Genomic DNA, 26,380 nt, shown 5'->3' with positions numbered 1-26,380 from the left:
GGGCCTGCGCTAATCCGTCGTAAAACCCGGATCGTCGCAAAACCGGGGGACGTATAACCGGGGTTACACTGTATTTGGCTGCACAACGGTTAATTTGGACAACCCTCAAATCGCTGCAAATGTGTGACACAAAAGAGCAAAAGCAGCACTTGTGGCCAACTGAAACAAAGCAGCAGAGTCCGCATTGTCATATTCCGAACGTTTTGTGTATATTTGTGCATTTATATGTTTACCACCGCAAATGAAACCACATTGGCCTCGCGTCCCTTAGAACAGCATGGCCACCTGCCTTTCACGATCGCATTCATAATGATCATTGTTTCATCTGCAGCAATTGCGGTGAGCACTAGTTTAATTCTGACACATTGCACGCGTTGCCCGCATGCCTTCAAAACTGTGCAGTCACCATGTTTGATCCCATCGATATAGCAACTGCGATTTCATCCGCAGCAGTTGCAGCAAGCAGTAGTGTTGTTTTGACTCAACACGATGCACACGCAATGTCAGAAACACGGCGGAAACTGTCAAAGATGAAGACAGATTCTACCGTGTCCTGCACAATGGGCATCAAACCTGCAGCTGCATCGCGATAGATGGACGATCTGTTGCTGACCATCTCATTGGCGAAAAAATACTCGGAATGTGCATGCAGTAGTGAAAAGCGTTTCTAATCTAATGAAGATGTGGGTAGTGTGCCAAGGTCAAATGGGCCGCATTGCTAAAGAAATCGCAAGACCCTCGCCGCTGTGAGCACTAACCAGTCTCGAGATGGCGGCAATTATTGCTTCTTCATTGCTCTTGTGCGAAAAAAGGTGAATTTGTGTAGCAAGCATTTATTTATTGTTTTCTTAATACCCGCGATAATTTGACATTCATTTAATTCGGGCGTTATTTTTCAGTCCCGTGAAATCTGAATTCGTAAGGTTTTGCTGTAGCACGTTCTCAAGCTGATTGAAGCATCACCAGCTGCTCTAGAGTATACAGTGTTGCATGTATCAATAGCAAATAGGCTTGAGCAGGGGATTCAGTGTGACGATTGCCAGCCATACTTGCTATTGTTGGTGTCAGCCAAGTTGCATTTTCTTCCTGGGCACATTAAATTGAAATAAATTCTGTGGTCTTGTGTGCCAAAAACAGAATGTGGTTAGGAGCCCCCTAGTTGTGGGGGTTCATAACACCTGGGGTTCATTAACATGCACCCAATTCCAAATGTTTTTTGCATTGTGCCCCCATTGGGATGTGGCTGCTTCACCGGTGACTATATTGCAAGATACATTGCTGCTTGCGAGCGAGGGCATTCTTGGCACAGTGCCATTCTTGGCATTCTTGACACACTGCCCTCTGCGGGTTATCGTAACTGAAGCAGCGACTTGGCAGAAAGTGTTGGCTTGTTTTTGCAAGATAAACTAAACCTTCTAACCATTGACGATCCTTTTCTCGTTAGACATTCTGGTGAAGTTATTAGTCAGCGCTGTGTATGTCGCCTATTGCTGTCCTTGTCCTTTGCGCTGTACGTTATTTTTGAACGCCATCTTTAGCGTGGCTTGCGCAAGAGGCATCAGCGAGCGAGGGCATTCTTGGCACAGTGCCAAGCGCGCCGTCTTTAGAATGGCTTGCGCAAGATGCACGAGTGTTTGTGAGCGAGGGCATTCTTGACGCAGTTCCAAACTGTTTCGCATGACTAGTGCAAATGCATCGGTGTCTGCGAGTGACGGCATTCTTGGTACAGTGCCAAGCACACTATCTAAATGGTTTACTAAAACGCTGCTGCGCATCGATGCCTTCAGTGCTAGTCATGTGAAATATCGGCAAAATTGAAGTATCTTTCGAAAGTGACTGTTCATGAATACAGCCCAAGTTTATCAATGCGTGTTGCTGCTCACACGTACACTTGCCCTTGACCTAGATATCCCATGGCCGTGATTTTCTAGGAATGCCATTCATGCTATTCCTTTTCACGCATTTCGTGAAATCATCCGAAGCGTGGTCAGCCGGCCCGGAATAATGAATGAATGAATTAATTTATTTCTCTTGTTTACAACAGAAAGGAAGCAGAAGCTAAAGGCCATGTGGCCTGATGAAGGCTTCTGCTCCCACAGCAACATGTATCATACACTACCTTTTCTACCAGCGTTACCAAAAGTCCTAAATCCAAAAAAGTACTAACGCTGTATGACAAAGGAGACTACACTAGCATGAATCGTGACCTTCTTGTTTTCCATAACCATTTTGCTTCTACCTACCACTTACGCTCTGCCGAGTCGAACTGGTCTCTCTTCAAGTCAGAAATGCTGCGTTTGATTCGACTTTACATCCCTACCATCAGCATAACAGAGCGAAAACGTTCTCCGTGGTTTAATGTTAAACTAAAGCGTTTAAATAACAAGAAAAAGCGCTTCTTCCGTTCTGCCAAGTTATCTAACACCAAATGTGCCTGGAGCAAATACCACACCACTGCCAAGCAATATTCCGATCTCGCTACCCAAACTAAGCTCCGTTTTTTTTCTACTACCCTCCCTGAAATGCTACAAAGCAACCCTAAGCGCTTCTGGAAAACAATCATCCCTGATGTTGATACTACTATTTCTCTCATTGACAGCACTGGCTCACCAGTAGGCGTATCCGACGTACCCTATGTCTTGAACCATGCATTCTCTTCAGTCTTTACTAAGGAAACAACTCGTGATTTCACTGATCCTGTGCCTTTGCCGCATCTACCAATGGACGGCATCACCTTCAACGCACATGGTATTGTTAATATTATCGACTCACTAAAATTTTCGTCTTCCTGCGGTATCGAAGGAATTAATTCGAAAGTCTTAAAGAATACTAAACATGTTTGTAGTCTCATTCTTTCCCTCATTTTTCAACAGTCGCTTGATACAGGCACAGTTCCACATGACTGGCGAATTGGGAAGGTCATTCCGGTTTTCAAGAAAGGTGACAGATCATCCCCACGTAATTACCGACCCATTTCGTTAACCAGTGTATGCTCTAAGATCATGGAACACGTCATTTATTCTAATGTTGCCACATTCCTAACATCGGCCGACTTTTTTCATCCAAACCAACACGGATTCCGGAAAGACCACTCATGCGAAACCCAATTAGCTTTGTTCCTGCATGACATTCATTCCTATCTTGACCGCAATATCCCAATTGATGCGCTATTTCTAGATTTCGAGAAAGCTTTCGATAAAGTACCCCATTCCCGCCTTTTGCTTAAAATGTCCTTGTTAAACATTCATCCTAGTGTCTTGAACTGGATTCGAAGCTTTTTGACTGACCGCATACAATTTGTCTCCGCTAATGGCTTCTCATCATCCTACTCACACGTTCTTTCAGGAGTACCTCAAGGCACGGTTCTTGGCCCCTTGCTCTTTCTAATATACATTAACGACTTGCCTTCCACAGTAACATCTAGTATCCGCCTTTTCGCGGATGACTGCGTACTCTACCGCCCCATAACTAACGCCGAGGATGCTTACATCCTCCAAAATGACCTGGATAACATACAGCGGTGGTGCACTAAATGGCTAATGTCCCTAAATACTAAAAAGACCGCACAAATTTCTTTTCACCGCCGCCGAAATTATACTCGGCCTACTTATAAAATTAACGATACTACTATTATTTCCACTAACTCTTTTAAGTATCTTGGCATTAACCTTGCTAGTGACTTAACATGGTCTTGCCACATTAACCACACAATAAATTCATCTAATAGAGCAGTTGGGTATCTCCGACGTAACCTGCGCATGACACCTCCTTCCTTAAAATTACTAGCTTATAAAACATTTGTACGACCTAAACTTGAATACGCTTGCGCAATATTTGACCCCCATCAGTCTAACCTTATCTCAGCCCTTGAATCTGTTCAGAATCGTGCCACTCGCTTTATTCTTTCAAACTACTCTCGATACTCTAGCATATCCGCCTTGAAATTGCAACTAAAACTTCCTTCTCTCGCTTCCCGTCGCCGAATTTCACGTCTCTGCCTTTATCACAGGTTTTTCCATTGCTCGCCCCGTGACAGCAACCTCATCCTACCAGTACGTCGAACACCCCGCACAGGCCATCCAAACAGCGTCATCCCGCATCGTTCCCGAACAACTACATTTCAGAAATCATTTTTTGTCCACACAATCGCGACTGGAATGACCTTCCCTGTCACTTAGCACAAATCCCTGATCCAGTCCATTTCAAGACTGCCATCGAGGAAGCCATGTCATCGTCATGATTCTCATGTAACATTCATTGTTAACCGCCGTCCTTGCGCCCACCCCTCATGTAATGTCCCGCCAGGGACCCTTGAGGTTCAAATAATAAACATAAACATGCCTACATACACACTGAAATCAACTGGATATACCCGCCGTGGTTGCTCAGTGGCTATGGTGTTGGGCTGCTGATCACGAGGTCGCGGGATCGAATCCCAGCCACGGCGGCCGCATTTCGATGGGGCCGAAATGCGAAAACACCCGTGTGCTTAGATTTAGGTGCACGTTAAAGAACCCCAGGTGGTCAAAATTTCCGGAGTCCTCCACTACGGCGTGCCTCATAATCAGAAAGTGGTTTTGGCGCGTAAAACCCCAAATATTATTATTAAATGAACTGGATAGTCGCGAGACAATAGTGTTTTCTTGAAACAAAACATGTATACAAGAAATATGAGAAACCAACAGGATTATCAAAGTATGATGCATTTTGTTTGAGACCAACCACAACCAGAAAACAAAAGAAACAAAAAACTGACAATTTATAGTGTGGTTCTAATCAGATGAACTCAATGTTGTTCAGGATGAGAAAATTTTCGAATGATTTATTCGAATATTCTATAATGTCATCTTCAAACTCCCGTAGGCGATTTAGTAATGAAGGTGCCTGATAATTGGCTAGTTGTTTTCCGTAATTGGTTCTTATTTTTGGTGTTCTCATGTTATGTTGTCGAAGGCTGTAATGCGGATTGGTGGGTACATTCAAGATGTACTGCGATTTGTTTTGTTTAATGTATTGCAGCAACCTGTAATAATACACCTGGTTTGCCTTTAACATAGAATGTTTCATAAAATATGGTGTGGTTCTAAAGTTTTGTACAGGGCCATAGTATCCCTCGAATGCGCGTAGGACTCTTTTTTTTTGTAGCACTATCAATTTATTATAATTTTTTTGCGAAGTAGTGCCCCAAATTAAAATACAGTAGGTTAATCTAGAATAAAAGAGTGCATATTATAAAGAACTTTTCAACCATAGAGGAACCAGAGTACTCAGTCTGTATAAGCAACCAACGGTTCTGCTTAGTTCGATAGCAAGTTTGTCGATGTGCATGTTCCAGGCCAAATCCTCTTGGAACCACACTCCGAGAAATTTTTGACATTTTACCTGTTCTACCAGCCCATCTTCAAAAAGTATACCTGCATTGCAGTTACGTGGTTTATTAGCAGGAGCAAATATCATATATTTTCTTTTGGAGGAACTCATTTGTAGCTTATTATGTTGTAACCAGCAAGAGAGTTGCTTCAAGTAATTGTTAACTTTTGATTCGAGCTCTATTATAGTAGCAGCTTTAAAGAATATGTTAGTATCATCTGCATGCATAACTAATTCGGGAGAGTCGGGGGTGTCACACAAATCATTAATATATATATTATAAATAGAAGAGGTCCAAGTATTGATCTTTGTGGAACACCCGTTACGATTTCTGCCTAAGATGAAACATCATTATTTATACTGACATATTGATAGCGATTGGTTAAGTAATGTCGTAAAAGTTCCAATACGATACCTTGTACACCGCACTGTTCCAATTTGCTAATTAATAAACTGTGGCATACTGAATCAAAGGCTTTCCTGAAGTCTACAAATAAACCTAATGTGTACGTTCTATTTTCAACATTTATTATTTTATGTTTGATATTAAGAAGAGCTGCTTCACAAGATTTATTTTTTTGGAATCCATACTGCATGTCACTAATTACACTATATTTACTGAAAAATGTTTGTAGTCTAACATTCAGGGCACTCTCGAACACCTTTGACAGAACAGGTAAGACAGATATCGGCCAGAAATTTGTCATTAAATGTTTATCACCTCCTTTGTAAATAGGGCATACACGTGCTATTTTTAGACAATCAGGAAACATACCGCTTTCAAACATCCTGTTTATGATGCGAACAAGGACAGGTGCAATTCTATCCGCAATGTATTTCATTGGTACTGGTTTCACATCATCGTACCCAGCAGAGACGGTGTTTTTTACTTTGAACAGCAGTTGCACAACTTCAGCAGGTGTAACAGGTATAAGTATCACTGAGTTAGTAAGACTGAATTTATTCACTATAGATGTGGCCGTGGGCTCCCTCCTGTCGGGATGCTGGGTGCTGGAGATGAAATATTCATTCAGAGCAGCTGCTGCTTCTCTGCCTGTCAACACGCCAGTGGCTGTCTTTATGTTAATCTCCGTGTTGTCTTTTCATAGATGTTAAGTCTCTAACTTCATTCCAAACTTTCCTAGGGTCATTTTTTATTTTAGCAAATAGACGTTCATAGTACTTAATTTTTGCTTGCTCTAATGCACTGTTGACCTTATTTCTGTATTTTTTGTAATCAGTCAACAATTGCACACTCCTGCATTTTGCAAACAAGTGATACATTTTTTTTTTCTTGTTATCATTTTTAGCAAAGCAGCATTTACCCAGGGTTTTCGTATTTTCTTGCTCCTCTGATTGCAAAATTTCAACGGAAACGTTGGGTCGTAGCACATAATCATTTTATGAAAGAACAGTTCGTAGGCTGCATTTGGATCTTGTTTTTCAAATACAGATGACCAGACTGTTAATAGGATCAGGGCACGAAAATTTTCTAATGTGCTTGCGTGGAAACCGAATCTGCGCTTTTTTCCTCCTTTCCCTCGTTTGTGCGCTTGAGGAATGAAACAAAATACAGGCAGATGATCACTTATATCAGCAGATAACAGTCCCACAAAGCACTTACTTGGGTGTACATTGGTTTTGCATATATCAAGCAAGGTAGCTGTTTGCGCCGTTAGCCTCGTGGGTTCCGAGATTACGTTTGTGCACATGAACGAATTGATGAGACCAGCAAACTGTCTAGATGATATGTCGTTCGACAACATATCTATATTTACGTCGCCCATTATAATAAAGGGGGAGGACGAATGGCTCAGGAAATGTAGTACCTGTTCTAGGAAATCAAATGTCAGTTTGTTTCCCAACGATGGGCGATACATAACCACAACTGTGACATATTCTAAGCGTACCATTATACATTCTATATTGTTCGTTACAAGTGAAAATTCTGAAATTACCTCATGTACAAGGCACTGTTTAACATAGACAGCCACACCACCTCCTCTGCACTTTGTTCTTACTAACCCATGGTATGTGTAATTTTCACAGTACAGGGGGTTATCATTCACAGTAAGCCATGTTTCACAATACAATAAGATGTCAAAATTGTGGGCAATTGACGTAAATAAGCAATTCAGTTTGTCTTTGTTTTTTATGCTCTGCACATTTAGGTGAAACATATTTAGCAATTTACTGGTATGAGACACTAATTTATTGAAAGACTGAACATCATAATATGTGCAGTTCATACGGTGAAACTAACTGTAAAAAAGGAAAGAAGAGAAGCAGGCCATGACGCTCACGTTGTCATCTTGTCAATGTCTTCGATACTGGCAATTTGAATAGCTGGTGAATCTTCGTCCTTGCGTACGAACACTTTGCCGCAAGCCGTCCATACGAACCGCCATCTCAATTCCTTCTTTCTTTCTACTGCAGCACCTAGAAGTCGTTTGCCATGCCTTGTGAGGTGTGAGTTTACGAACACCTTTGAGGACTATTGAAAGCCCAGTGCAATTGTATCCATTCTGCTTTTTTTAGCTTTGCTAAGGAAGGCATTCCTCTTGGTTCTGCGGACAAACCGAACAATGATATTTGCTTCATCATGTCGAGCAGTAGGCACTCGGTGGCAGATGTCGATATCAGCCTCTGAGACATCTTCCTTAATCAGCTCGCCAATTTGCCTCACAACGACTAGTGGTTCGCCTTCAAGTGCAATGCCCTTTATCTCAATGTTATTTGAATGTTGATATTGTTTCAGTTCCTCGATTCTGTATGATAGCTTGGCATTCTCTGCGCGAAGATCCTGGTTTAGTTTTAGAACCTGCTCTATTTCTGTTTTCAGCTCAGTGACCTCTTGAAACTTATCTTTCATGGTCCTCAAGTCTGCCCTGAGCTCCCGCCTCAAGTCTTCAATGGCCTTAGCCTCTTTCGACATTGCGCAGCAAAAGTGTACATCGATACACTAACAACACCAGTAACAAGAATCAAACAACTACAAGAAAGCTGATAGGTTCGGCAGCAGTGCACAGATTCTATGACTTATTGACTAAATAAGGATATTCCGCTCACCTGCAAAAGCAGAGGCAAAATTTAGATGTGTCTCCATAGTGCACTGCTGCCGAACTGTAACAGGTGCTCGCTCCGTTGACGGTTTTATGCTTTAGTCTGGTGCTCGTCCGACCCTTGCGCAGTCGCAGAAGAGTAGCTCCGGCCACGTGACTCCGATCACTGTTGTGGTGCAGACACACGCGGCACTGTAGACGTCGGAAGGGGCGATAGCACATTGGTCGAGTCCGGTTTCGGGCTGCTAAAGCAGAGGCAAAATTTAGATGTGGCTCTGTACTGCACTGCTGCCGAACGGGAAAGGCAGGTGGCCTGCTGCCAATTTTTTTTTTTTTTTTTGAATGGATGGTAAGAGTGGCACAGAATCCAGCAGAAGGCGTTGCTATAAAATCGTGGCCTGTATCTTGTCCGCCATGTTGTCGCTACGTAAAGACGAAAGTGCAGTCAGTGCACGCACCGAAGTCTCATTGGCGACTACTAGATCTACTAGGCTTCAGTAGTTTGTTTCGTGGAGCACCAGCGACATGGCCAGTGACCATGCTGGCAACGTCTCAAAACGAAAATGTGTATTTTTGCTTGACTCGGTGGCCATCCATATTAGCACACGTTCATGCAGACGAAGTTTGAATTATTGCATGATGTGTTGAAGGTGTCCAAAATTTTGGTCGTCCTTATACATTAAGTCTATCAGGGCAGCCCTGTGGGATTAAGTGCCACAGGGCTGCCTGAATAATCAAGAATGTCTGAATAATCGGGGTCAGAATAATCATTTGTTGACTGCATACGACACCAAATATAGTAAAGTTAGACAAACATAAATAAGCAAGATTCATTTGTTAGGGCGCACAAAAAAATCAGTTCACATGATTGCTAGTGTTTTCACTCGAACATCTAAGTTGTTTGCAGTATACAGCCAAAAAGACCAATACGCCAGCAAGAGGTGCCCGACACAGGCAAATAAAAAAAAAATTGTCTTATCTGCTTCAGGCACAAATTAAGTCAAATACAAAGAAAAATTGTCATTCCTTCAAATATTGCCTCTAAAGAACGACCCAAGCCGAGTGATATAAATAAAAACATGTTTATTGAAGTTCACTAGGATGGCTTGGTGGGCTAGTTGGTAAAGTATCTTAAAGGGTTAACAGCGCACACAGACGGGGACAGAGTGAGGAACAATGGGACACGGCGCCAATTAGCACTGTGTCCCATTGTTCCTTACTCTATCCCCGTCTGTGTGTGCTGTTAACCCTTTAAGATGTTTATTGAGCCAACAAATTTTTTGTGGTATGTACATCTGTACGCATAGCACCTCTAGGCCATAAAGTATGTCGATGACCACTTACACAAGGAACAACCATTTCCAGGTACTGTTATCTTGTCAGAAGTACTTAAGTGTGCATTTCCAATGCTTCTCAGCTTGCCTGATCCGATGGCTCCTACTTTTTGATGGTAAAATCATAGTAGCGATCATTTGTGGCACTTAGAGGAAAATTGCACATTTGTGACAGCAAGCTCAAGATTTTGAAACACAGCCTGCATTTCGGCACCTTTGTGGGAAGTAGACATTGATGTGAATGGGCCAGTGGTTACTGCCGTCAAACCTTGTAGAATTTGTCGGCATGGGCATGCCGACGTGATTTTCGGACAGTCTTTGGAGAGCTGGTGCTTGGTGTTCACCTCCTGTTTTGCACAGTCTTGTTGCTTGCAATCAAGCTCCGTGCAATGTCTGACTGAAATGCCATAACATCTTTCACTTCCTGTTTGGGGAGTCCCTCTGCATTAGTGTCGCGAATGTATTCAAGCCAGCTGTCGCACACTGCGAACCTAATGAAGTGGGAGATTACTCTTACTGGCCATTTCTTCGTCTTTGCTTGGAGGGGATACAGTGATATCAAAAAGTCAAGCTTGTCGACGCCACCCATAAATTGATTGTACTTGGTGTTTGCCTGCGTACAATTGATGTCGACATGTTCCTTGGCTAGTTTGCTCCATCTCGTCGCCTTAGTAATGTTCCCTAATCCTACAACTGTAGAGACCATGTTGACTTTACCATTGTCGTGCCAGCGAACAATGACCACGTCTCCCTCTTCAGCAATCTTGAAGTCGTAGCTTCTTTTTTTTTTTTCGCACTTGAGCTCACAGCCTAGAGTTCTGTTGGCCCTAATCGTATCAGAACCCAAAATACCAAGCAATTTCAGCTCTCTAAAGAGCGGCACAGAAGAAAGATAATTTTCCATGTAGCATCCCATGTTCATACCGCATGGGATTGCTTCCACAAGCTGAATCACGACCGATCCACCAAGACCCAAATGTGAATCGTCCTTGCTCACCCCATTGCCTTTCCTCTGATAGAACTCAAGATCATGCGCCATGCCGTCTGAACTGCAGGAGACGAATACTTTTAATTCCTTCATGGTTTGGTTTGTTCTTCACGAACTGCTTAGTGGGGACCCTTCCCATAAAGGGCACCATCTATTTGTCAATGCTGCTTTCAGCGAGAGTTTGTAAAGCAAGACATTGACTTCTGACAGCATCAATGATTGATGCCGCTTTCCATAACTTGTCCTTGGATGGGTCCAGCGGAGCATTGGCATCAGTACTGTATTTACTCACATAATGATCGCACTTTTTTGTCAAAAAAATTGACGCAAATTCAGGAGTGCGATCATTATGCGGGTTAAATTTTCCGTCAAAAGAAAAACAAATTTTTTTCATCCCGGATTTGCTGCGAGATGACAACAGGTCAACAAACAGGCGGCTGCCACTGTAACAGTGCGGGACACCAAAACAAAAATGGCGGCCGGCGGAGCAAGCCGAACATGCTGAACGGTATTTTTTTTTTCATCTCGTAAGTGCATTACGTGCATTGAAACAGTTTCTTCCGTATCAATAATGAATAATATTGTTAATATCGGCAAGTTTGTGGCAATAACATGGCCATGTCCTCTTTAAGGAGACAAAAAAACAGATGGGCGCGCTTTGCTGCCAGTGGCATAAAAACACATGGCGGGCGTGCTGCAGAAACTGAAGCATTTGTCTTCACTATTATCCTAATACTAAGCATGGGCGAATATCTTAGCTGTGTTACAAGCGTCGGCGTATGAATAGGGTACACTTCTAACGTATCAGTGTAAATGTGGGTACTATCGTTGCCACTCGCGGTGTGTTGCGTGCCTACGAGTGCAGACGAGAGGAATCGAAAGGCGCCTTTTTTGTTGTTGACCACAACCATTGCAAAGCTTACAAATAATAAAGCCAAGGCAAGCTTGGTTGTAGCTATTTTTTTTTTCTTTTTTCATGGAAATGCAGAAAGTGGTGAAAGAAATGAAATGGGGCATTTGCTTAAGAATGTTTGGCGTGTGGAGACCGCTTGGTATGTCTTGAAGAGTCGTTCCCGTAGCATTCGACAGATGGTAAGTGCGATTATGATTAGCTAGACTTGGCACACGTCATATCGCTGCGACAAGTTCGGGGTGCAATCATTACACAGGAAAGAAAAAAAATTGAATTTTGATGACAATATTCAGCGGTGCGATCATTACGCGAGTGCTATCATTATGCAAGTAAATGCGGTGACTTGTAGTGCTGCTCGAAGCTTGAAAAATAGTTCGGATGTCATCGCATCTGCGATAGATAGTATTCTTTTGTCTTCCTGCCAATAAATTCAGATTCTCGGAAATGTCAAGATTCCCATGCGTATCATGATGCCAAAGAACACTTTGCTTTCTTCCGATGTGGCATTTAGCTCAACCCTATCTCATTGTAGTGCATAAATGTTGCTGAAATGGGCTAGGTCATCAAAAATTTTCTCTGGAAAGTACTTCATAAAGTGCTCAAGTGGTGCAAAGACAGCTGATCCTCGGTCAGGGATGAACCTACACTTAGTGTTTAGTGGTGAGAATTCCTTCTTAATCCACTTCACCACTGTTTTCTTTTTTTTTTTTTGGCAGTGGCTGCACATTCTGTCGTCACTGCTACTGATGTCGTCAATTGGCAAGGATCTTCATTTGAAGCAGTCTATAAATAAAATGAAAAAAGTTATACAAATAAATATTAGGAAAATTTAAAAATTGCTTTTGTATAGTGCCAAAACTTACTAACCACAATCTCAGCAGATTCTTGGAATTATTGTCTGAGAAGTGCACATCCGAGATGTTCCCGTCAGCTATTCTGGCTAAAAGAACCTGAGCCGATGTAGTCTATGCCTTTTGCCGGCATACTGAGTGGTCTACAAGGCCTATAACACATAAAATGTATGTATAAGTTCAGTATTACTAGTTAGAAACAAAATAAAATGCAAAAACAAGGTGATCTGGTGGGGCAGCCTTAAGGCTCCATGTGTACAATTGTACATGCACATTTTTCACTGCATGGCACAGAGCCATCTTTAACAAAAACTGCAAAAACTTCTGATTTGCCACAAGCCACAACCTTATGTGTTTAGCTGATATGAACATCATTTAGATGTTCGTATCAGCTTGTCCCCAGCTTATTAGCTGGTGTTGGTGACATCTACCTGTTGGTAGATGTCACAAACACCATGTTGGTGTCACCAGCTTAGCTTGGTGACATCTACCTCTCCATGGGACTTCTTGACAGCGTCTACCTGATGCTGCAAGGGACATGCGTCTCTCTTTTGTCAATTCAGAGCTGTTTTTATTTTCTCATAGGCGTCTTACAGATGCTGCATCAATTTTTCAATGCAGCATTGTTTCCCTGCAAGTTCATAAGTTTGTCCAGCTTTGACTCAAGCATCGAAAGCTGGGACAGTTTTCTACTAATTTGAACTAGCTCCGCTTGCAGATGGCCAGGATTACCTTTTGGTTCATTTTGGCCAATGCAGTGTTACATCTGGCACATTTCTGAGCTTCACGAGTTGTCTTTCATTGCACGGAACGAACACTCGCCTATGCCAGAGCATTTGCCAACATGAAAGTGTGAGCCACACTCGGCACGTATCGTCGTCAGTTCATGTTCATGAAATGCTTCATTGCAAAACGAAAATGTATTGGGAGCCTTAATGACAATTCTTTTCTTTTTTCTAACGGTGTGAGGTTTAAATGGTGATAGGCATACAACAATGAGAAAAGGACAAAAAGAACCGTATTTTTGCACAGAAATGTGATTTGACACACCTGCAATGGATGCAAATGTGTCATTGAACATTGAACAGTGTCACTGGCACCACCGCCGCTCACAAAAAATACATTGTTGTTCCAAACATTAGGACTTGCACTGCCCACTGCAAAAACACCAGTGAAGAGCGCACTGCATGCTGTGTTTGTCAGTTTCGACTAGTACGACACTCAAGCCCCCCTTCCTGCCTCATAATGAATGCGCAGCACCATGGTGTATATCTGCTTTTCTGAGCTGTGCTGTTTTACAGGAATTTAGAAGAATCTTCGGCATGCACTCTATGTCACGAAGGAAGCAAACTGCTGTGCTGAATATGTGTGCAGCATGCCAAAAGTCATAGGCTTAAGCCTGTTTCACATGCAAGCGAAAATGCTCGCGAATCCTGCCGCCGCGCCGCAGAAATCTGTTTCGAGCGGCGGCGGCGGCACTAGCGGCGGGAGCGGCGAGGTTCGGACAAGTTGGAATTTCATCGCAGCGGCAGAGCGGCAGCATCGCTTCCGAACGGCCCGCCTCGACACGTGACCAGTGGAGTACTAGTGCGGGAAAGCCTGCGCATAGGACGATGTTTATTTACTTGCTACACGGGGTACGAACAACATGCCCAGAGAGCTTTTCAATGAATTGTTAATTGCTAAGCGCAGGATATGTATTCATAAAATAAAAATTTGAGAGGCAGGGACAAAGCAATGCTTATGTTGGTAGTCACAAACTACCGAAACTGGCTGAAAGTCCCGTGTTTTTTGCCAGCAACATTGCTATTCGCAGCGGCGGAAAAATGCGCGGTGGCAATGCATGTGAAACGAAAGCTCGCGAAAAGCTTTACAGCGCCGCGCCGCTGTTCGCTCCGTTCGCTCAATCGCATGCATGTGAAACAGGCTTTAGTGTCGCCACTTCCAAGTACAGCTCCAGTCACACGATGTCAAGGTGCAGTAAACTGTTGCAATGTGTCTTGATTCACTTCACTACAGCAACTGACAACTGTTGTCTCCCAGCAATGATGCGATTTACAATTCAAGCTAATAAAAGACTTGATCAGTTGTCCTTTTATCTTATGCCTCTATCCTGCTTTTTTCTAAATCGTGAATCCTTATGAAGGTGCTTAGCCTTGCATTGACCTCTAATAAAGGTGCAAAAATTAATAATTGCTTGTTTTTTTTATTTTGTGCAGATCATCCAACCATCGAGCCCAAGTCATTCGTAGTGGCTGGCTTTTCTGAGGCACACTCGAGGGACTACATGTTCATGGGCTGCATAGAGTTCATTAGCAAGGTGAGTGATGAATGTAGGGCCTATGTCATCACCATACTTTCTTTGTCTTGCATGCTCTTAAAGTAGGCCACTTTGTGCTCACTTCATTTATATGCTGTGTTTCCTAATAGGTCTACTTTGGGGTTACAATGGTTCGTGACACACATTAGTAACACATAGTACAGTCGATTTAGATATGTCAAATCGGCATATGTGCAAGTATTATATTGAACAGTTCTAAAATCCCTTTGAAAATCCCATGCAAAAGTATAACAATGTAATATTGAACTCCCACTCACTGTCACATTTGGTATATCAAATGTTGCCATGCCCGTGCAAGTGCACTTCTCCAAGTGGAGACGTGATTGCTTCTTGCGGCATCGGAAATATTTAATGTCGACAAATTTGAAACGGCACTGTTTTAGCAGATGCTGCCAAACAAGAGATTGTATCTGAAAGGCATTATTTGCCATATGGAGGAAAAATGAACGTGCTCTTAGTTTTGCTCACATGCGCATATGTATGACTCATGCAAACTGTGGTCCTTTGTTATCAACAAGAGCAGATCGCTGCTCTGCTTCAAGCATGCTAAAGGCCTCCCAGTTCAACATATGCTCTACAAGAAAGCATTGATGGCACTAGGATCATTTCACTGAGTGGTGCCGGGAATGGGATGCCGAACTGGAGATGGCTGTGCCACCAGGTTTCTCTTCTTGTAGACCAGGGTTTCCTGCAGGTGGCATTTTAGGATTCCATGGTTGACCAAAACAAATTCTACCCCTATGTTCACTCCAATCTTTACATTACAGTTTGAATTTAAGAAAACCATCGCATGCCACACACATCCACACTTCATGGAAAGACCGTTATGGCAGCAACGCGCAATATTCATCACTGTGCAATTCATGGGTCTGTGCTGAATGCATTTCATTCGAGCTCGCTCGGTTACACATGAGTGGGAATGGACTCGCATGTTCTGCAAGCTGACGACTACTTTCGAAGCCAACATCGTGTGTTGTGTTGGAGTCGCCAATGCGAGGGTTGTAGGGGAAGGGCCGAGAACTAAGAGACGTAACGGCCACGAGGCGTTGGAGCGCTGAGCATCATTCAGTAAGGAACGCCCGGGACTTTTTAGGGTGGTCGAGAAGCGAGGACGACAGTTTCCAACAGGAAGTGAGTTCCACAACCTGACACAACCTGGCTGTTCGCCTACGTATGGGGGCACCCGCCTGCGGGCCACACACACTTGCCTTTGATCCGCGGGCCCTCACAGCACACCTTTGTAGCAGTCACACCCTCTCGTGCCTCTCTCCTCCCTTCCACCCCTATTCTGTCAGACTCGTGTTTCAGAGGAGTGGAAGGGAGACAGGAAGAAAAGCACATGAGGCTTGTGATGCGGTGAAATCCTGCTGCATCAGATGTGTGGCACAAAAGCAGGTGCAGTGGCTTGCTTTGTTTTTCTTCACAGCGCCCTTGCGCCTTGGAAGTAATCTGCAGCGGGTGCAAAGAGGGTGAGTCAAGGTGGATTATAGCGTCGTCTCACTGCAGGCAATGCTATCAGCCACGCCGGTGGAGTGGAGGTGCAAGCTTCACAGTGTTTCTTTCATATCGTCAATGTAATAAAGACATCATCGAAGGACATGACACCTTATCTTTGGACGTGGACTCATGAATTGAACAAAATGATTTTTTTCCTTGATGAAATTAATTTTTTTTACATATTGAAAGACAATGCAAAAAGTTATATGGTCTCTTTGGTGCTAGAAAAGTGTGTCAGCGACTGTGATTATTTGCATAAAAGGTCCAGCTTCAATATAAGGAAATTTAAATATGATGAAGTGAAGTGCCGACTTTACTGACTTTATTTAACTATAGTGTTTTGGAAACATTCTTATACAGTGAAACTGTGGTAACCCGTAGTTGGCCGAAGCTCGGAAAAAGTACATACTAAACGGTAGTACTCTTTAACCGAAATAGCATGAGATCGCCCACTTACCTGTCGAAAACGGAACTCGGAGAGAGTGTGATGAAAGAGGAAAAAAACGTGCAGTATTTATTTACTTCGTGCGCCGAAAGTGTTATTTTCATTTGATGCCGCGGTGGCCTAGCACGACGACAGCTGCCTCAAACTTACTGAAGCTGCGTGCCAGCTTTTCAGCCAGTCCCCTCTTCTCGGCAAACACTTGCATGGCAGATTCCTCGTTGACATTACGTATTCTCAGTGCATGCGCGCAGTAGGGCTGCAGAAGTCCTGGGGCGCCTTTTTCATTGCTGGTTGCTGTTCTTGTCACGACGATTGCATTCATGAGGCTAACGTAAAGCACAGCTTCTGCCACTGTCGGGTCTGAATCGTCCGTGCTGGCACTTTCCGTGTTGTCCTCATTACTGTTGCTAGTTGACAATTCGGCAGAAACAGAGGCAACGATGGTGAAAAGTCGAACCTCGCAGCCGACATCTCTTCGTGGTCGCAGCAGCGCTGCCGAGCAACTTCGCATTCCAAATGCCACACACCGTAGTCAACAGCATATCCCTGTCGCATGCCAGCGCTGACTTCTTCGTGTCACATTCGATAGCACGGACAATGTCTAATTTTTCTTCTATACTGAGCACCCGGCATCTTTTTTTTATCCAGGCTACGGCATAAAGCAAGTCCTCGCTTGCATGACGCCACAACGCTCGCTCTCTGGCATGGCGCCGAAATGATGTCGATGTTTATGCGGCTTCACGTGCAAACGCACAGGACGCTTGGAGGCCGTTGTTCTGATCTCTGAGGCTTGTTGTTCTGCCGGGCAGCCCGATGGAGGTGACGCGCCGTCGTGTTTAAGCAACGAAAAGGGGAAATGCTACATTTTAATCGATGCGTACGCAATAAGCTGGTACGGTTTATGCGGATACAAAACACATTATGTTCAATGGCCGCTGAGTCGGGAATTTGACTTTACCACTTTTAAAACGGAACTACTGTTTAAGAGGGTACGGTTTAACGAGGTTTTACTGTAGTAAAGAATTGCTCCATAGGATGCTGCTCTGCACCCTTGAAAAAGCTTTGATTGCGAAAGTCCTTCAATTTCTTTCTCTGAGACCTGTACGATCCCTGCATTTTTTGCCTGTATGCGTTTGTCTTGTTTGAACAATAATCAAGTAAACTGTTGCGATGAAAGGCTTTATTTACAGAAAAGAGATCATGGGGTAATTGTGCAGCCAGAGCTCCTCTTCGTCAATCCTATCCTAGTTTTTCTGTTACATTCCTTCGGTAGCAGACGAAATCCATTGAATAAGTCAGGATGGATTGGAAGGGTAGGAACATTTCAGGTGAACAACGCGAGTCACCCGAGTTCTGCTGGATCACCAACCATTGCACAGGAGGCAAGTTATGACATAAGTGAGCTCAAACTATAGTGCCTAGAATATACTGCTAGTGTGTCGTACGGGGTGCTCTCCCAATGGGAGAGGGTGGCTGCGCGCGCGATGCCTTCCAACTTTGGCCGCGAGAGGCGCTGCTCGTCGTAAAGGTGCCGTCGCTGCCGGGCATGCCGCAGTCGCTGCAGTTGCAGTGGTCGTGTGCGGTGTGTATTATAGTAGTTTAGTCGGATCTGCGCTTTTTCCTGCGTTTTTCACCGTGCTGTTCTGTGTGAGGGAAGACCACAGCAACTAATGATGCTAAACTCGAAGCATCAAGGCTGGGAAAAAACGTGTTTCGTGTCGCTCTGTCGGAGTGGCTACTGGTCGAATCCGGACAAAGCTTCCATGTTCGGTGTGTCCTCGGACCCAACGCGGCTTGTGGAGTGGGAGCGGCTGATCAGAAGACAGGACCGCAAGTTGACTCCAGCGTGTGTTGTCTGCGAAAAACATTTTGAAGACCGCTATATCGAAAGAACGTTCAAAGTGACGGCGAACGGTGTTGTCAACGAGCTCGCCCGAGACAGACCACGTCTCATGCCCGACGCAATGCCAACGGTATTCGACAACTATCCGAAATACCTTCTGCCTAAGAAGACGTCGAAACGAAAAGTAAGGAACTTGTGTGACCAACCTGCCGCTAAATGGCAAAAGCGCAGGGCTGGTGCAGGCGTCAGCGATGGAGCGTCAAGCACGCTCGACGATGTCTCCGACGAGCCGCCAGCAACAGAAGAGCCGTGTGAGAACCCATGTTAACCACTGGTACACGGCACATTTTGACAACGGCGGTCTTGTGTACCCAAGCCATGCTCTTTCAGAAGCAATAATGTGCATGGAGGACGCATTTACTAGTTTCTTCAGTAAGCACGCTCTGCACGAAGAGAGCTTGACCGATTTCGGCAGTGAGCTCCGCACGATCACCTTGCCAAAACTTGGCTGCCCAAAGCACGAGGCAGCAACTAGGCTTTCAGTTGTGAAGTTTTATATTTTATTAAGAATCAGATTTTATGTTAAAGGGCTAAATAAGGACAGGGAGGCACAAAGGCAACGGAAAAAACTGTTGAAGTTGAGACACTGCAACTAGGTCGCTATCATCAAGGACAGTATGTTTTCCCTTCCTGAATATTGAAAGTGACTTGCCTTAACAGTGTGGTCAGGGCACTGGTTTAGCCATTTGTATAAACCATTCTTGTTACTGTCACTGCACATGGCCATATTCGCAAATTTCTTGAAGCATGAAAGCAGTGCAGTTTTTCCATATAGTGTGAGTATGGTGCAATTTCATGGCCATGAGCCGTTTGTGTGTGCGGGTGCATGTTTCTGAATTCGCATTGATGAGCAACTTGTTTAGACGTCTGTCAGAGCGGCCCTGTGGCGCCACTTGTGTCCAGTTCTGAGTTGGGTTTGCGTGTGCTTCGTTCCATGCCCTTTCGTTTTGTTTGATAATAAAATTGTAGACCAGTTAAATCTTTATCAACCAGCCGCAAATGCTTTATTTTCACTTAATCAACAATGATTCCAGTGTAATGTCTCATTTGATGAAAACTTCTAGCTAAATAATGTGAAAATTTCACTTGTTTTTGTTGCTGTGTATTTTTTTATCTCTTTTTACTGTATTCCATATTTGTAAATAAGAATCAATTGTACAATCACCATTTTCTTTTGTTCCGTTACAAAGGGAAGCGCAAGCTCATACACACCTGCATAAGTATTTATGTATTAAGCAAGCTAGCTGCGACTTGCAAATAAAATACACCAATAGTGTGTCCTATTCCAACTGCTTGTGTTGATCGTCACATGCGATCTTTGAAGACGGAAGCTGTGGTGGGAAAGAGCGATAGTGCCCTGCTTTTGTCTTTTACCTATGTGCGACGCCATTCCGGGTTAGATGTTCTGCTCGCCATTGACAATGCAGGCCACTACTCGGGTCTTTCCACCTGCACAGAGCTGGCTGAGCGCTCACTCAGCATGAAAGTGTATCCGATATCTTTCGCCCGCGATCGCGATGCGTGATCGCGATGCGTGATCGCAATCGACTTGGCCCCTAGTCGAATAAAATCTCGATCAGAATTAAGTTTCCATGTAGCAACAATGAGTCCGGACTATACTCGATCGTTCTATCACAACAACGTAATGCGGCCAATGCATCAAATTTCGTTGCTTATTTCAATTTGGGTACCTCGCTGAACATTAGCCGGTCAATATAACTTCTGCTTAAGTCCTCTCGCGGTTCACCACAAAGAATAAACGAATAAAAATTTAGCAAACTGGACCTGGTTGTATGTGTCAAACGTTTCGTCGAGCGCTGTTTCAGTCTAGGATTTTTTCTGGATAATGCCAGGGCAGTAAGATTGTTTCCAGCCAGTAGAGTTTTTAAGCAAAAACTGCTCTCAGAGCCTTCAGAGACAGGCTTTCGCAGTGAAAAGCGCAGCGCACCAACGTCAGAGTTACCGCACCTATGCTGCCTCGGCAGCGAACGAGGCGTGGTGGCACCTTAGCGATTGGCAGCGCCGCCACGTGGTGGCTGCGGGAAGGCATCGCCTCGGCGGCCACGCGAGCGTGCGCCCTTGGCACACTACTAGCAAGTGTATTCTAGGCACTATACTTAAACAGTCTAGAATGACAAGATGGGCCTGCATGCTGAGACGGGGAGTTTTGGCTTAATGCATGCTTGCATTGCAGGGTCTATAGAAGCACCAAGTCGCCTTTGGAGAATGAGACTAGTTCATGACGGTGGTCGTATAGCTCTTTCAAACAACATTGCAGGGCCAGAGTACCAAGACAGGCTATCCGCAGTAGTTTGCTGTAATGAACTGAGCTGCACTATCGTGTATATACGCTCAACCTGATTAATCGACATGATATTTTCTGGGTCCCAGGCACAGCAGCTATACTCTACGATTGGGCGTATGTTTGTAAAATAAAGTGTTTCTTTCACCTTAAGTGGAGCTCGCCAGAAGTTACGTTTAAAAATATTGAGCATACGACTAGCCTTAGCCACTACGCACTCTGCATGATTGTTCCAAGAGAGATTATTTTTGAAAACAGCACCCAAATACTTGTGACTGCTTACCTCATTTATCTGTTCATTGCCTAGAAAGTAATTTGTGAAAAGTGGAGCAATCTTGTTAGTAAAACAAATGGCATTAGACTTTGCAAAACTTAACTTGATGCTACAGCTTTCGCACCACGTTGCGACTGTCTGAAGGCCATAAATGAATGTAATGGTGCGGCATATGCAACAGTCTTCAGAATAAAGTCTTCTATGGCTAGAAAGATGCTTCCCTAAAGTTGATGTTTGCCTCAATGTCGGTGAGGGAAACTTGAAGGTGTTGTGGATGTCGCGAAATCTCATTACAGTAGGCAAGGCTTTGACGCTGATTGCAAGGGGTTAACTCTTTATTAAGATAGAATGGGCAAGTGATAGAATGGAAAGTATTTACATGGACATCAGACTACTAGTCAAAAATTACAATCATGTTACAATTTTGGTCTTCCTTCTCTTAGCTGAATCTCCACCACGTACCTAAAAGCATCCCAACATCCCCCTCGCTTCATCGTTTGTCCAATCAATCACACCGCCGTGTGTGCAGTGTACACACAATGGGACTCCAGGGTGACAGTATCTTGAGTTCCAATACTTCAAGGCCGTTAGCACAAATCTTTTGCAGTGCAACAGGTCTCTTGTCTCACAACCTTGCAAGACACACTTCCCCAAAGAAAACACTTCCATGCCCTGTTGGGGCATCTGGTCCGTTTGCGGAATGTCTAGGCATCGTGCGGTTCAACGGTGAGGGGTTGACTTCAGAGTCATGGCACTGCGTCTGCGAACTGACTGGTGGAAGCCCCAGGTCAGTCAACTCTTACGCACGCTGTGTAAACCGCAGCTCCCCCACCCCTGATGGCTATAAATCTCCGTCGCCATCTTGGTGTTAAACCATGCGTCTCTTCTGACCACCCCGCCTGACCCTTACATGCGGCCGCCCGCACAAACAACACCGAACTCCGCGCCTCCTCACCAAGAATGTCACGTGGATACTTGTTGCCAACGTGACATTTCACACACACCACGAAATGCTCTTGCAATTCATGAAGAAAGGGCACAAATTTGCTATCAGGTCCACCATGCATCCGCAGTAAAACAACAAAATAGCTTTCCTGTCTACCGCAGCACCCGTGAACACTGGAAATGGACATGTGCATACTAACTTGCATGCACACATACACAGGCCTACTCACCCTCCCCGTCATCTAATCGCGACAGCGCATCTGCACATCAGTTTGCAGTGCCTTTTATATGAACTACCTCTAATTGATATTTCTGTAGCGCAAGTGACCAGCGCATCGGCCTTGCGCTGGTGGATGCAGAGCCAGCTAGAAATGTTAGCGAATTATGGTCTGTGGCCACCTTTGTTTTTGATCCAATTAGCCAGGTGTCAAGCTTCCCCAGTGCCCACACAACTGCAAACGCCTCTCTTTCTATGGCTGACCACTTTGCCTGTGCTGCTGTCAGCTTTTTTACTCAAGAATGTGACTGGCTTTTGTTCTCCCTCCACAAGCTGCGATAGGCAAGCCCCTACCGCTAAGTCGGAGGCATCGGTTGTCAACAGAAACTCATGATCGTTATCAGGTGCTGCTAATACAAACTTTACAGTGCAAAATGTGTTTTCTGCCTCCTCACTCCACGGGATCACCTTAAGTATCCTACGGCCTGTCAAGTCAGTTAGGGGGCACACCACCTTAGAATATTCGGGAACATATTTGCGGTAATAGTTAAAAAGGCCCAGTACACGCCTCAGATATCTCTTGGGTTTCGGGGCCTGCAGTTTAAAGATGGCGCTCATGCTGTCTGGATCGGGGGAATGCTTCCCGGATCCGACGACGTGACCGAGGTATTTCACCTTTGTCTGCGCGAACTTGCACTTAGGCGGATTCGCTGTGAAACCCACCTGCCTGGGGGTAGCCAACACATTTCCAAGATGCAACATCTGGTCTGCCCAGGTTGTAGAAAATATGGCCACATCATTAATATATGCCATGGCATATTCTAAATGTTCACATAAGACCTTATTCATAATTCTCTGAAAAGTTGCGGCCGAGTTTCTCAGCCCGTACGACATGACTCTCCAAGCATACTAACCGTGAAGTGTAGCAAAAGCGGCGAGTCACTGCGACTCCTCCTCTAGTGCTATCTACCAATACCCCCTAGTCATATCTAACACGGATATGTAGCAAGCACGCGCCACCTTGTACAACAACTCAGTCATATTTGACATAGCAAAGCTGTCAGGTTCTGTCACTGCATTTAATTTCCTGTAGTCAACACACATCCTTCATGAACCGTCTTTCTTTGCTACACAATCTACTGGATGTACAAAGGAGCTCTCTACCAGACAAACGAAGCCCCAGTCCTGCAGTTCAGCAACCTGTCACTCAATCTCTTTGCGGAATGCCACTGGCACCCTGTACAGGCCGGCTTTCTCCTGCGTTGCATTGGGAAGCAGGGAAATTCTATGTGAACCTACCAAACATTTACCTGGCCGTCGAGAGGAAACCTCCTGAGCTTCTCCTAATGCTCTAAGTAGCTCTATACACTGTTGCTTCGTGAATGTCTCATTCACCACTTGGAACTGTACCTCTTCTTCCTGTACTCTGAAACGGGGCATGCGTCACTGCACCGAACTCTTCGTCCGATTCAAACACTACGCCTACACTATAGGATCTCGTCATGTATGGCCGCAGGCAATTCGCATGTACCCACTTCCTTCCCTCTTCAAACTGCACAACATAACTGTTGTCCCACTTCTTCTCCCTTGTTACCGCCGGCCCTTTCCATTTTGGCTGCAGTTCATCTGTCTGAACACCATCCAGCACTAGAACCTTATCACCTATGAGAAATTGTTCTTCCCTCACCCTCAAATTGTACTTCTCCGCGTACCTTCTTTAAATCGGCTCGAAATGTTCATTAACCTTCGCCATTGCTTCCGCCATCTTAGTCCTGAGATCCCTCAAGTACTGCGTTGCTGGTTTGTTCAACCCAGCAGGTAGTGTCCATTCTCCAGTCCATGTTTTTCGAAGGATGTTAAGTGGCCCATGCAGTGCACGGCCAAACATCAACTCGAATGGTTAAGTTCCTGTTACATTGTGAGGCACTTCCCGATAGGCCCTGTGGAGATGGGTTTGCACAAGGCTCACCTTACGAGCGACTGTCAGGAAAGGGCATGCCGCTCCTCCCCTCCGCAACGCACAAAGGCGATATGGCAGGGTTCATCGACTGTCCGACACGGCGCAGAGAAGGCTCCAGAGTCCAATCGCCAACAAACGTGGGTTTATTCACCCAAGATACAGCACAGTGTGACAGTCGCGGCACTTATGGGCAAACTCGCCGGAAGACCGATCGAGTATGCGCACCCGCTGCGCTAGGGCTAATTGGTAAGTGGTCCACCAAGTGCGAGAATGAGAAGTCACGGGAGCAAAGGTCCCATGTAACCAACTCATTGTGGGCCTGTGAGCATCTGTCGTGGCGATAAAGCGCTCAGCGGAAGAGAGCTCAAGTGAAGAGGGCACCCGGGGCTGTCACTCGAGAGGCCAATCAGGGTGCGTCCGGGTGACACTTCCTTATGAGGTGATTCGAGCCTGGGAGAGAGAAGCACGGTTTATGCGGGAAATTAGCTGCAGCGCGCTAGCCATGTCTGCCATGTTGCCATTACCGGCGGCGGTTCCCAGAGATAGAGCTAAGCACAATGCATGAGCTGGGGGGAGGAGGCAAGAGAAGGCACCTCGATCCCCACAGCCCATAACATGCACAGAACATAGTGGCCCCAGTCCCCTTTGTGATTGTGCACAACGTGCCAGAGCATTGCCTTAAAAGTGCCATTCCACCTTTCAACAATTCCGTTGCTCTGCTGGTGTTCTGGAGTGGAAAACCGTATCTTCAACCCTAACTGCTTCATGAGTTCCTGTGTTAACGACACAAAGTTGGTGCCTTGATCACAGCAATTCAATTCAGGTGTTCTGTATCGCGAGAATACTTCTATCAATGCCTGACATGTCACTTTCACTGGGAGACTCCTTAACGGAATCATTTCCGCCTGCCTTGTGCTTAAGTCAACCACACTCAAAGTGTAGGGGTGTCCGCACATCTATGCCGGGTCAAGTGGCCCTATACAGTCAATGTATGCAACCTCGAAGGGTCGCTCAGGCCTTGTCAGTGGGGTGATGGGCACGTTGTCTTTAAATGACGGTCGTGCAAACGTCTGGTAAGTATGACAAGTTCGACAATGGTGCTTCTACAACTCTACAACTATAACATCTACAACACCTACAACTATAGTAGGCCGAAAGAACATGCTCGTTAGCCTTTGCTTCGTCTTTTTCTCAGAGAAGTGCCCACCACTGGGTCTATCATGTGCAAGCTCTAAAACTTCTTTCCTTTTTGATTCGGGTAACACTAATTGCCTGTGCAATGGGCCGTTAATTTTTTCTTCATGAAAAAGCATTCCATCCTGTACTTTCATTCCATGCGTTCCTTCAGCTGCTTGCCTCCATACTTTACACAGTGAGTTGTCCTCTTTCTGTTTGACCCTGAAGGTGGCAGCAGAAGATGCATCATCTGAACCCGAAATATAGGGCGATTGTCCGGCGTACGCCACGGGTTAGCGCCGGCAGTGTTAGTCCGGGAGGGGGAGGGCGTTGCACAGGCTGCTGGAAGCGACGCATGGGCACAGTGCGAGGGGCCATTGCAGCAACCGTAGCATAAGTGACTGGTGTAGTCACGACGTCCTGCTAATGGACAGCCGGCAGCGCTTCCGCGCCCTCTTCATGGATCACGTTACGGAGATGAGACGGCAAAGTGTCCTGAGTAACGGACACCAGAGATAGCTGTCGTGCGACTTCTTCGCGGACAAATTCCTTGATTTGGGTTATCGAGGAGGCTTGTTCTTGGCCTTGTCAGGCTGCAGAGTGACGCCGCATTTGGAGTGGGATGTCACCTTGCCAGAGCTCGTTGCTTACGTAATTCGTCATCGCTCTGGCACAAGCTGATGACGTCGCCAACAGTGCGCAGGTCCTTGGCCAGAAGCATCTGGAACGCGTCATCATCAATTCCCTTCATGACGTGCTTGATCTTTTTTGCTTCCGTCATGGCAACGTTCACGCGCCTGCA

At 45.1% G+C, this 26,380-nt stretch overlaps 1 protein-coding gene and 1 long non-coding RNA gene across 4 annotated transcripts in view; both read left to right on the top strand.

The window, feature by feature from the left end:
• Positions 1 to 26,380, top strand: part of LOC139060019 (serine/threonine-protein phosphatase 2A activator-like) — a 361,591-nt gene that overhangs the window by 206,072 nt on the left and 129,139 nt on the right. For all 3 annotated transcript variants that reach the window (XM_070538705.1, XM_070538701.1, XM_070538699.1), the window contains one exon: positions 14,738 to 14,838. In XM_070538705.1, coding sequence (XP_070394806.1) covers positions 14,738 to 14,838 — 101 coding nt within the window. The remainder of the gene's footprint in view (positions 1 to 14,737; positions 14,839 to 26,380) is intronic.
• Positions 2,718 to 4,131, top strand: LOC139060025 (uncharacterized). The gene is made up of 3 exons (XR_011514573.1): positions 2,718 to 2,748; positions 2,874 to 2,958; positions 4,010 to 4,131. It is a non-coding gene; the product is annotated as an uncharacterized lncRNA (long non-coding RNA).

This window comes from Dermacentor albipictus, chromosome 1 (assembly GCF_038994185.2).
Source record: "Dermacentor albipictus isolate Rhodes 1998 colony chromosome 1, USDA_Dalb.pri_finalv2, whole genome shotgun sequence".
Lineage (NCBI taxonomy): Eukaryota > Metazoa > Arthropoda > Arachnida > Ixodida > Ixodidae > Dermacentor > Dermacentor albipictus.
Note: the sequence above shows the minus strand (reverse complement) of the source record. Positions and strands in the feature narration are given on the sequence as shown.